Below are 12304 nucleotides of genomic sequence, written 5' to 3' on the forward strand. Positions count from 1 at the left end.
GGTCTGATGTGTCTGGGGGGGGGTTAGGTGGGTCTGGGGGGGTCTGATGAGTCTCCAGGGGGGCTGGGTGGGTCTGGGTGGGTCTGATGCATCTTGGGGGGGGGGTTAGGTGGGTCTGGGGGGGTCTGATGAGTCTCCAGGGGGGCTGGGTGGGTCTGGGTGGGTCTGATGCATCTTGGGGGGGGGGTTAGGTGGGTCTGGGGGGGTCTGATGAGTCTCCAGGGGGGGGGTTAGGTGGGTCTGGGGGGGTCTGATGTGTCTCGGGGGGGGTTAGGTGGGTCGGGGGGGGTCTGATGAGTCTCCAGGGGGGGGTTAGGTGGGTCTGGGGGGGTCTGATGTGTCTCGGGGGGGGTTAGGTGGGTCGGGGGGGGTCTGATGAGTCTCCAGGGGAGGGTAGCTACCTATTAGCCCCCCAGGAGCCCTCCCCCCCCCCATTTCTCCCTGCCCACCTGTGGACCCCCAGGTCCCTTCTAGTGCCCCTGGGAGTCCTTATGCCCCCCCCCCAGGCACCCTCAGACTTCCTGTGTCCCCCCCCCGCCCAGTTCCCCCCATCCTCAGCTTCCCTGTACGCCCCCCCCCCCATCCCCCAACCTCTTGTAGCCTCCCAGATGCCTCTTCCCCCCCCCCCTGCCCGAGCCTGTGCCCCCCCCCCCTCAGGTACCTTGTAGCCCCCCCCAGTGCCATTGACTGCCCCAGCACTGGGGGGGGGTCACTGTGTACCCTCCCCCCCAGTTTCAGCCTGCCTTAGGGGCTCCCATAGCGCCCCCCCCCCGTACCCGTAGCACCCCACAGTCCCCCATAACACCCCCTCGGACCAGCTCCATGCCCCCCCCCCGGGACCCCTATACCCCCTCAGGACCCCCCCTCCAGGACCCCCAGACTTGCTGTGCTCCCCTCTTCCCCCGAGGCCCCCCCCCGACCCTCTACCCCCTCAAACCTGCACCTTAGACCCCCCCTCAGATACCTTGCAGCCCCCCCCCCACCTTTCCCAGTCCCATCAACCACCCCAGTACTGGTGTGGGGGGGGGGTCAGATATCTACGTGCCCCTCCCCCCCCAATTTAATCTACCCTGTGAGCTCCCATAGCCCCCCCCAATACCTATAGGATCCCACAGCCCCCCCCCGGGCACCCCCAGAACCACTCCTGCAGCCCACTCAGGGTTTCCTCCACCCGAGCTGGCTGCTGGGGGGGGGTCATGAGTTGTGTGTAGCCCCCCCCGGCCCCCTTGGCTGCTGGGGGGGGGGTCATGAGTTGTGTGTGGCCCCCCCCCGGCCCTCCTGGCTGCTGGGGGGGGGTCATGAGTTGTGTGTGGCCCCCCCCGGCCCTCCTGGCTGCTGGGGGGGGGGTCATGAGTTGTGTGTGGCCCCCCCTCGGCCCCCTTGGCTGCTGGGAGGGGGGCATGAGTTGTGTGTGGCCCTCCCTGCCCCCCCCCCAGGCCCTGGGAAGGGTCACATTTGGCTCCATAACCATTAACCAACCCCCACGATAAGGGGACAAGGCGGGGGGGGGCCCACGCACGACACTGCTCCTGCGGGGGGGGCTCCCCCCCAGGGTTTTAGGGACTCAAGCAGCCAATGGGAAGCCTCCAGCAGCGCTCAGCTGCCGTAAAATTTCGGGGGGGGGGTCCCCCAAATTGTGTCTTGTGTGGGGAGGGGCTGAGTTGGGTCATGCTTGGGGGGGGGTCCCCAAATTGTGCCTTGGGTGGAGAGAGGCTGAGATGGGTCAAGCTTGGGGGGGGTCCCCAAATTGTGCCTTGGGTGGGGAGGGGCTGAGATGGGTCAAGCTTGGGGGGGTCCCCAAATTGTGCCTTGGGTGGGGAGAGGCTGAGATGGGTCAAACTTTGGGGGGGGTCCCCAAATTGTGCTTTGAGGGTCCCCAAATTGTGCCTTGGGTCAGTAGGGGCTGAGTTGGGTCAAACTTTGGGGGGGGGTCCCCAAATTGTGCTTTGGGTGGGGAGAGGCTGAGATGGGTCAAGCTGGGGGGGGTCCCCAAATTGTGTCTTGGGGGTCCCCAAATTGTGCCTTGGGTGGGGAGGGTCTGAGATGGGTCAAGCTGGGAGGGGGGGGATGCAGAGGGGGACCCAGGGAGGGGTCACTCATTGGGGGGGTACAGATGAACTCCCCCCCCTCAGTGCACTTGGAGAGTCTCCAGCCCTAACCCAGGCACCCCCTGGGGGGGATGTTGTGACCCCCTTGGGTTTGGGGGGCTGTGACCCCTCTGGGCTTGGGGGGGGGTTGTGACCCCTTAGGTCTGGGGGGGGCTTTGATCCCCCTGGGCTCCGGGGGGGATTATGACCCCTTAGGTCTGGGGGGGGCTGTGACCCCCTTGTGCTTGGGGGGGGTTATGACCCCTTAGGTCTGGGGGGGGGCTGTGACCCCTTTGTGCTTGGGGGGGTTATGACCCCTTAGGTCGGGGGGGGGGGCTGTGACCTCTTTGTGCTTGGGGGGGGTTATGACCCCTTAGGTCTGGGGGGGGCTGTGACCCCCTTGGGCTTGGTTATGAACCCCTTAGATTTGGGGGGGCTGTGACCCCCCCTGTGCTTGGGCTTGGTTATGACCCCTTAGGTTTTGGGGGGACTGTGACCCTTTTGAGCTTGGGGGGGGTTATGACCCCTTAGGTCTGGGGGGGGTGACCCCCTTGGGCTTGGTTATGAACCCCTTAGGTTTTGGGGGGGCTGTGACCCCTCTGGGCTTGGGGGGGGTTATGACCCCTTAGATTTGGGGGGGCTGTGACCCCTTTGTGCTTGGGGGGGGCTATGACCCCTTTAGTTTGGGGGGGGCTGGGACCCCCTTGAGCTTGGTTATGACCCCTTAGGTTTTGGGGGGGCTGTGACCCCTTTGAGCTTGAGGAGGGCATTGTGCCCCCCCCCTGTGCTTTGGGAGCAGTTGTGCCCCCCCCCCGTGCTTTGTGCCCCCCCCCCAATGGGTGCTGCCTGCTGCTGCCTGTGTGGCCTTCAGGCACTATCAGGGCGATAGGAGGGAGCCATAAACCCTTGGGCAGCAGCTGGCACCGCGGCAGTGGTGGCACCATGGAAGGGGCACTGGGGCTGCTGTGGCTGCTGGCTGTGGGCAGCGTGGGGGGGTCCAGCCTGGGGTCCCCCCTTGGTGGGCAGCAGCAGCAGGAGGGGTCCCCCCGGGCAGTGTCGGAGCAGGAGCTGAGCTGGGTCTCAGAGCAGCTCTATGAGGCTGAGAGGGGCAAGGTTGGCACTGAGGACATCCTCCTGCGGCTCCAGCACCGCATCAGTGCCCAGCAGGCCAGCGAGGGCATCGACTATGCCAGCCAGAGGTGAGAGGGGGCCTGGGCACTGCCCTTCACCTGGTGCTGTGGTCCAGGTGGGCATCCATGCTTCTGCCTGCCCCTCCTTCAGCTGGCCCTCTCCTTCTGCCTTTGCCAGCCAGCTCCTGCCAGCTCCATCCAGCTCCATCCAGCTCCAGCCAGCTCCTTCTAGCTCCTGCCAGCTCCAGCCAGCTCCTTCCAGCTCCATCCAGCTCCTTCCAGCTCCAGCCAGCTCCTTCCAGCTCAAGCCAGCTCCTTCCAGCTCCTGCCAGCTCCAGCCAGCTCCTTCCAGCTCCTTCCAGCTCCAGCCAGCTCCTTCTAGCTCCTGCCAGCTCCAGCCAGCTCCTTCCAGCTCCTTCCAGCTCCAGCCAGCTTCTTCTAGCTACTTCCAGCTCAAGCCAGCTCCTTCTAGCTCCTTCCAGCTCCATCCAGCTCCTTCCAGCTCCAGCCAGCTTCTTCCAGCTCCAGCCAGCTCCTTCTGTCTCCTTCCAGCTCCTTCTGTCTCCTTCCAGCTCCAGCCAGCTCCTTCTGTCTCCTTCCAGCTCCAGCCAGCTCCTGCCAGCTCCAGCCAGCTCCTTCCAGCTCCTGCCAGCTCCATCCAGCTCCTGCCAGCTCCTGCCAGCTTCAGCCAGCTCCTTCTGTCTCCTTCCAGCTCCTTCTGTCTCCTTCCAGCTCCTGCCAGCTCCTTCCAGCTCCAGCCAGCTCCTTCTGTCTCCTTCCAGCTCCAGCCAGCTCCTTCCAGCTCCTGCCAGCTCCATCCAGCTCCTTCCAGCTCCAGTCAGCTCCTGCCAGCTCCTGCCAGCTCCAGCCAGCTCCTTCCAGCTCCTGCCAGCTCCTTCCAGCTCCAGCCAGCTCCTTCTGTCTCCTTCCAGCTCCTTCTGTCTCCTTCCAGCTCCAGCCAGCTCCTTCTGTCTCCTTCCAGCTCCAGCCAGCTCCTTCCAGCTCCTTCCAGCTCCATCCAGCTCCTTCCAGCTCCTTCCAGCTCAAGCCAGCTTCTTCCAGCTCCAGCCAGCTCCTTCCAGCTCCTGCCAGCTCCTTCCAGCTTCAGCCAGCTCCTTCCCACTCCAGCCAGCTCCTGCCAGCTCCTTCTAGCTCCTTCCCACTCCAGCCAGCTCCTGCCAGCTCCTTCTAGCTCCTTCCAGCTCCAGCCAGCTCCTTCCATCTCCTTCCATCTCCGTCCAGTTCCTTTTATCTCCTTCCAGCTCCAGCCAGCTTCATCCAGCTCCAGCCAGCTCCTTCCAGCTCCTCCCAGCTCCTTCCAGCTCCTTCCAGCTCCAGCCAGCTCCTGCCAGCTCCTTCTAGCTCCTTCCAGCTCCAGCCAGCTCCTTCGAACTCCAGCCAGCTTCTTCCAGCTCCTTCCAGCTCCTTCCAGCTCCTTCCAGCTCCAGCCTGCTCCAGCCAGCTCCTTCCAGCTCCTTCCAGCTCCTTCCAGCTCCAGCCAGCTCCAGCCAGCTCCTTCCATCTCCGTCCAGCTCCTTTCTGCTTCCTCCAGCTCCATCCATCTCCATCCAGCTCCTTCCAGCTCCTTCTGTCTTTGCCATCCAGCTCCTTCCAGCTCCTTCCAGGTCCTTCCACCTTCTCCATCCACCTCCATCCATGATCTCCATCCATCCTCTCCATCCACCCATCTCCACCCATCTCCATCCTTCTCCATCCACCCATCTCCACCCATCTCCACCCATCTCCACCCATCTCCATCCTTCTCCATCCTTCTCCTTCCATCTTCTTCATCCATCTCCATCCATGATCTCCATCCATCCTCTCCATCCACCCATCTCCATCCATCTCCATCCTTCTCCATCCACCCATCTCCACCCATCTCCACCCATCTCCACCCATCTCCACCCATCTCCATCCTTCTCCATCCACCCATCTCCACCCATCTCCACCCATCTCCATCCATCTCCATCCTTCTCCATCCTTCTCCTTCCATCTTCTTCATCCATCTCCATCCATGATCTCCATCCATCCTCTCCATCCATCCATCTCCATCCATCTCCATCCATCCCTCTCCATCCCTCTCCATCCCTCTCCATCCATCTCCATCCATCTCCACCCTACTCCATCCTTCTCCATCCTTCTCTTTCCATCTTCTTCATCCATCTCCATCCCTCTCCATCCATCTCCATCTTCTCCATCCCTTCCCCCACCTCCATCCCTCCCCCTTCCATCCCCTCCCTCCCTCCTCCCTCTCAGCCCACGGCTCTGTGCCCCCCACGCGTCCCCAGCCCCTTCCCTCTCCCTCCTCAGCCTCTTCTCGCGGGTGAACGAGGAGCAGCTCCTCTCTAGCGCCACCTTCCGGCGCCTGCTGGCACTGCTGGACAACTACGAGGCGCTGCCAGGGCACAACGAGACGGTGACGGCGCAGGAGGAGGAGGAGGAGGAAGCCTTCCTCGAGGCTGTCTTCCAGACCCCAGTCATGGCCACGCTGAGCGACTTCTTCCTGGCCAAGGGTGAGGGGGAAGAGGAGGGTCAGGGAGTGGGGGTGGCTGTCCCCATGTCCTCCCGTCCCCATGTCCTCCTGTCCCCAAGGACCTCCTGTCCCCATGTGCTGCTGTCCCCATGTGCTGCTGTCCCCATGGATCTCCTGTCCCCAAGGACCTCCTGTCCCCATGTGCTGCTGTCCCCATGGATCTCCTGTCCCCATGTGCTGCTGTCCCCATGGATCTCCTGTCCCCAAGGACCTCCTGTCCCCATGTGCTGCTGTCCCCATGGATCTCCTGTCCCCATGTCCTCCTGACCCCATGTGTTGGGGTCCCCATGTCCTCCTGTCCCCATGTCCTTCTATCCCCATGTCCTCCTGTCCCATGTCCTCCTGTCCCCATGTGCTGCTGTCCCCATGTCCTCCTGTCCCCATGGATCTCCTGTCCCCATGTGCTGCTGTCCCCATGGATCTCCTGTCCCCAAGGACCTCCTGTCCCCATGTCCTCCTGTCCCCATGTCCTCCTGTCCCCATGTCCTCCTGTCCCTAAGGACCTCCTGTCCCCATGTGCTGCTGTCCCCATGTGTTGGGGTCCCCATGGACCTCCTGTCCCCATGCCCTTCTATCCCTATGTCCTCCTGTCCCCATGTCCTCCTGTCCCCAAGGACCTCCTGTCCCCATGTGCTGCTGTCCCCATGGATCTCCTGTCCCCATGTCCTCCTGTCCCCAAGGACCTCCTGTCCCCATGTGCTGCTGTCCCCATGTGCTGCTGTCCCCATGGATCTCCTGTCCCCAAGGACCTCCTGTCCCCATGTGCTGCTGTCCCCATGGATCTCCTGTCCCCATGTGCTGCTGTCCCCATGGATCTCCTGTCCCCAAGGACCTCCTGTCCCCATGTGCTGCTGTCCCCATGGATCTCCTGTCCCCATGTCCTCCTGACCCCATGTGTTGGGGTCCCCATGTCCTCCTGTCCCCATGTCCTTCTATCCCCATGTCCTCCTGTCCCATGTCCTCCTGTCCCCATGTGCTGCTGTCCCCATGTCCTCCTGTCCCCATGGATCTCCTGTCCCCATGTGCTGCTGTCCCCATGGATCTCCTGTCCCCAAGGACCTCCTGTCCCCATGTCCTCCTGTCCCCATGTCCTCCTGTCCCCATGTCCTCCTGTCCCTAAGGACCTCCTGTCCCCATGTGCTGCTGTCCCCATGTGTTGGGGTCCCCATGGACCTCCTGTCCCCATGCCCTTCTATCCCTATGTCCTCCTGTCCCCATGTCCTCCTGTCCCCAAGGACCTCCTGTCCCCATGTGCTGCTGTCCCCATGGATCTCCTGTCCCCATGTCCTCCTGTCCCCATGGATCTCCTGACCCCATGTGTTGGGGTCCCCATGGACCTCCTGTCCCCATGTCCTTCTATCCCCATGTCCTCCTGTCCCATGTCCTCCTGTCCCCATGTCCTCCTGTCCCCATGTGTTGGGGTCCCCATGGATCTCCTGTCCCCAAGGACCTCCTGTCCCCACGTCCTTCTGTCCCATGTCCTCCTGTCCCCATGTCCTCCTGTCCCCATGTGCTGCTGTCCCCATGTCCTCCTGTCCCCATGTCCTTCTGTCCCATGTCCTCCTGTCCCCATGTCCTCCTGTCCCCATGTGCTGCTGTCCCCATGTCCTCCTGTCCCCATGTCCTCCTGTCCCCATGTCCTCCTGTCCCATGTCCTCCTGTCCCCATGTCCTCCTGTCCCCATGTGCTCCTGTCCCCATGTCCTCCTGTCCCCATGTCCTTCTGTCCCCATGTGCTGCTGTCCCATGTCCTTCTGTCCCCATGTCCTTCTGTCCCCATGTCCTCCTGTCCCATGTCCTCCTGTCCCCATGTCCTTCTGTCCCCATGTGCTGCTGTCCCCATGTCCTCCTGTCCCCATGTCCTCCTGTCCCCATGTCCTCCTGTCCCCACGTCCTCCTGTCCCCATGTCCTTCTGTCCCCATGTCCTCCTGTCCCCATGTCCTCCTGTCCCCATGTGCTGCTGTCCCCATGTCCTCCTGTCCCCATGTCCTCCTGTCCCCACGTCCTCCTGTCCCCATGTCCTTCTGTCCCCATGTCCTCCTGTCCCCATGTCCTCCTGTCCCCATGTGCTGCTGTCCCCATGTCCTCCTGTCCCCATGTCCTCCTGTCCCCATGTGCTGCTGTCCCCATGTCCTCCTGTCCCCATGTCCTCCTGTCCCCACGTCCTCCTGTCCCCATGTCCTTCTGTCCCCATGTCCTTCTGTCCCCACGTCCTCCTGTCCCCATGTCCTTCTGTCCCCATGTCCTTCTGTCCCCATGTCCTCCTGTCCCCATGTGCTGCTGTCCCCATGTCCTTCTGTCCCCATGTCCTTCTGTCCCCATGTCCTCCTGTCCCCATGTGCTGCTGTCCCCAGGGCTGTACCCCTCGGAGGTGGCCTTCAGGGCTGACCTGCGGCAGATGTGGTTTGGGCTCTACTCCCGCTCCGGGGGCAGGGCTCTGGACTCGTCTGGCTTCGAGCATGTCTTCTGCGGTAGGGCAGGCGTGGGACGCCAGGGGGCACTGCTGGGCACAGCTGGCACCGAGCTGGGGGGACACGGAGGGATGGAGCAGGGTGGGACAGCCCCGGTGGGGGTGTGGGAGGCGTTGTGGGGGGGGGGGGGGGGTGGATTGAGGGGCACAAGGGATGGAATGGGGACAGGGAGAACGGAGCTGGGGGGGGACATGGGAGGAAGAGGAGGGATGGAAATGAGGGGACACAAGGGATGGAATGGGGACACCATGGGGACAGGGACAATGGAGCTGGGGGGATGTGGGAGGAAGAGGATGGATGGAGATGAGGGGACACAAGGGATGGAATGGGGACACCCTGGGGACAGGGACAATGGAGCTGGGGGGGATATGGGAGGAAGAGGAGGGATGGAAATGAGGGGACACAAGGGATGGAATGGGGACACCCTGGGGACAGGGAAGGGGGAGCTGGGAGGACACAGTGGAGACAGGACAGGTGGAGCTGGGGGGGACATGGGAGGAAGAGGATGGATGGAAATGAGTGACACAAGGGGATGGAATGGGGACACCCTGGGGACAGGGACAATGGAGCTGGGGGGGACATGGGAGGAAGAGGAGGGATGGAAATGAGGGGACACAAGGAGATGGAATGGGGACACCATGGGGACAAGGACAATGGAGCTGGGGGGGACATGGGAGGAAGAGGAGGGATGGAAATGAGGGGACACAAGGAGATGGAATGGGGACACCATGGGGACAGGGAAGGGGGAGCTGGGGGGACAGGACAGGCGAAGCTGGGGGGGACATGGGAGGAAGAGGAGGGATGGAAATGAGGGGACATAAGGGATGGAATGGGGACACCCTGGGGACAGGGACAATGGAGCTGGGGGGACATGGGAGGAAGAGGAGGGATAGGGACACCCTGGGGACAGGGCTGGTGGGGCTGAGGGGACATGGGAGGAAGAGGATGGATGGAAATGAGAAGACACAAGGGATGGAGTGGGGACACCATGGGGACAGGGACAATGGAGGTGGGGGGACATAGGAGGAAGAGGAGGGATGGGGACACCCTGGGGACAGGGAAGGGGGAGCTGGGAGGACACAGTGGGGACAGGACAGGTGGAGCTGGGGGGATGTGGGAGGAAGAGGAGGGATGGAAATGAGGGGACACAAGGGATGGAATGGGGACACCCTGGGGACAGGGAAGGGGGAGCTGGGAGGACACAGTGGGGACAGGGACAATGGAGCTGGGGGGATGTGGGAGGAAGAGGATGGATGGAAATGAGGGGACACAAGGGATGGAATGGGGACACCATGGGGACAGGGACAATGGAGCTGGGGGGATGTGGGAGGAAGAGGAGGGATGGAAATGAGGGGACACAAGGGATGGAATGGGGACACCCTGGGGACAGAGACAATGGAGCTGGGGGGATGTGGGAGGAAGAGGAGGGATGGAAATGAGGGGACACAAGGGATGGAATGGGGACACCCTGGGGACAGGGAAGGGGGAGCTGGGGGGACAGGACAGGTGAAGCTGGGGGGGACATGGGAGGAAGAGGAGGGATGGAAATGAGGGGACACAAGGAGATGGAATGGGGACACCCTGGGGACAGGGAAGGGGGAGCTGGGGACACGAGGGGACATGGTGGGTGGGGTTGGGGAGGCACAGAGGGGTGAGGATGATGGAGGTAGTGGGGGGACATTGGGGACAGGGAGGATGGAGGTGAGGGGACACAGTGGGGACAGGGCAGATGGAGCTGGGGGCACACGAGGCGTGGGAAGGATGGAGTGGGGACACCCTGGGGACAGGGAAGGAGGAGCTGGGGACACGAGGGGACATGGTGGGTGGGGCTGGGGGGAGGGACACAGTGGGATGAGGATGGTGAAGGTAGTGGGAGGCCGCAAGGGGACGCTGTGGGGCCAGGGAAGGGGGAGCTGGGAGGAGGACTAAAGGGCTGGGGAAGGGGGTGCCAGGGGTGGGTGGGTGGCACTGGTCGTGCCTGGGCAATGCCAGCCTGCCCCTGTGCCAGGGGAGCTGAAGAAGGGGCAGGTGTCTGGGTGCCACAGCTGGGTGCAGCTCTACCTCCTGGAGCGCTCCGGGGAGCTCAACTACCTGAGCTACAGCTACGACGGCCCCGTGAGTGCCACCTGGCAGGGGACAGTGCCACCTGGCAGCGGACAGTGCCACCTGGCAGGGACCTGGCTGCCAGCAGCCCTCAGGGTGCCACCAGCACCTGCCAGGTCCCCAGCCAAGGCTGCTGTTCCCCTGGCCTGTCCCTCAGCTCCTGCTTCCTTTGTCACCATCCTCAAGGTCCCTGCCACTGCCATGTCCCCATGCCCGCTCTTGGCCACCCCCATGCCACCCTCCCTGGCCCCAGGGCTCCTGTGCCACGTCGGCAGTCCCCAACCCCCCCTGCTCACCCCTGTGCCACCCAGAGCTTCCCCACAGCCCTGTCCCCACCGAGGCTCTGCCCAGGTTGTCCACCATGGCCATACCCAGAGGTGACCTTGGTGCCCATGCCCACTGGTGCCCACGCAACACATCCTCCCCACGACTCACCCCCAAGAGTCACCTTTGTGCCCATGCCCATGGGTGCCCACCCAACACATCCTCCCCCACGACTCACTCCCAGGGGTCACCTTGGTGCCCATGCCCAGGGGTGCCCACCCAACACATCCTCCCCCACGACTCACACCCAGGGGTCACCTTGGTGCCCATGCCCAGGGGTGCCCACCCAACACATCCTCCCCCACGACTCACATCCAGGGGTCACCTTGGTGCCCATGCCCAGGGGTGCCCACCCAACACATCCTCCCCCACGACTCACTCCCAGGGGTCACCTTGGTGCCCATGCCCACGGGTGCCCACCCAACACATCCTCCCCCACGACTCACACCCAGGGGTCACCTTGGTGCCCATGCCCAGGGGTGCCCACCCAACACATCCTCCCCCACGACTCACCCCCAGAGGTGACCTTGGTGCCCATGCCCAGGGGTGCCCACCCAACACATCCTCCCCCACGACTCACACCCAGGGGTCACCTTGGTGCCCATGCCCAGGGGTGCCCACCCAACACATCCTCCCCATGACTCACACCCAGGGGTCACCTTGGTGCCCATGCCCAGGGGTGCCCACCCAACACATCCTCCCCCATGACTCACACCCAGGGGTCACCTTGGTGCCCATGCCCATGGCTGCCCACCCAACACATCCTCCCCCACGACTCACACCCAGGGGTGACCTTGGTGCCCATGCCCAGGGGTGCCCACCCAACACATCCTCCCCCACGACTCACCCCCAGAGGTGACCTTGGTGCCCATGCCCACGGCTGCCCACCCAACACTTGCCCTGCCCACAGTGGACCACCTTCCCTGACGTGCTGGCACTGCAGTACCGCTGGAGGGGGCACCTCAAGAGCATTGGCACCACCCTGATGGGTGCCAGCCCTGAGTTCGACCTCGCCCTCTACACCCTCTGCTACAAGACCAGACCTGACCGCCTGTGAGTGGGGGGGGGGGGGGGGGGAGGGGGGGTCCCACGGACGGGGGGGAGGTCGTGGGGGGGGGCACACGGGAGGGGTCATCACCATCCCTTGTCCCCACAGGTGCCACCTCAGCCTGGGGGGCAAAGCTGTCACCATCCAGACCTACTCCTGGGCCAACTCCTTCTATGGGCACAGGCAGCGCTTCGTGGCCACCTCCTACCCTGTCAGCCCCTGAGGGACCCCCCCCGAGAAATAAACCTCTGCTAGGGCCCCCCCCATGGAAATAAACCTCTGCTGGACCCCCCCCCCCCCCCATGAAAATAAACCTCTGCTGGGCCCCCCCCCCAGGGAAATAAACCTCTGCTGGACCCCCCCCCCCCAGGGAAATTAAGCTCTGCTGGGCCCCCCCCCAGGGAAATTAAGCTCTGCTGGACCCCCCCCCCATGGAAATAAACCTCTGCTGGACCCCCCCCCAGGGAAATTAAGCTCTGCTGGGCCCCCCCCCAGGGAAATTAAGCTCTGCTGGGCCCCCCCCCAGGGAAATTAAGCTCTGCTGGGCCCCCCCCAGGGAAATTAAGCTCTGCTGGGCCCCCCCCAGGGAAATAAACCTCTGCTGGACC

At 63.5% G+C, this 12304-nt stretch overlaps 1 protein-coding gene across 1 annotated transcript; it reads left to right on the top strand.

Annotated features, from left to right (window-relative positions):
• Positions 1-3029: 3029 nt before the first annotated feature.
• On the top strand, positions 3030-12019 carry LOC135174033 (uridylate-specific endoribonuclease C-like). The gene is made up of 6 exons (XM_064141283.1): positions 3030-3286; positions 5474-5730; positions 8105-8221; positions 10230-10336; positions 11559-11701; positions 11805-12019. The coding sequence occupies exons 1-6, from the start codon at positions 3030-3032 to the stop codon at positions 11917-11919; spliced, it is 996 nt and encodes a 331-aa protein (XP_063997353.1). The 3' UTR covers positions 11920-12019.
• The last annotated feature ends 285 nt before the right edge of the window (positions 12020-12304 follow it).

This window comes from Pogoniulus pusillus, unplaced genomic scaffold, assembly GCF_015220805.1.
Source record: "Pogoniulus pusillus isolate bPogPus1 unplaced genomic scaffold, bPogPus1.pri scaffold_231_arrow_ctg1, whole genome shotgun sequence".
NCBI classification, from domain to species: Eukaryota; Metazoa; Chordata; class Aves; order Piciformes; family Lybiidae; genus Pogoniulus; species Pogoniulus pusillus.

Bases quoted from the DNA above. Each gene is read 5' to 3' on its own strand.
- LOC135174033 (XM_064141283.1), top strand. From the start codon at position 3,030: ATGGAAGGGGCACTGGGGCTGCTGTGGCTGCTGGCTGTGGGCAGCGTG. The intron at 3,287-5,473 runs GTGAGAGGGGGC...CCTCCCTCTCAG, and splicing joins ATCGACTATGCCAGCCAGAG to CCCACGGCTCTGTGCCCCCC. The intron at 5,731-8,104 runs GTGAGGGGGAAG...TGCTGTCCCCAG, and splicing joins CGACTTCTTCCTGGCCAAGG to GGCTGTACCCCTCGGAGGTG.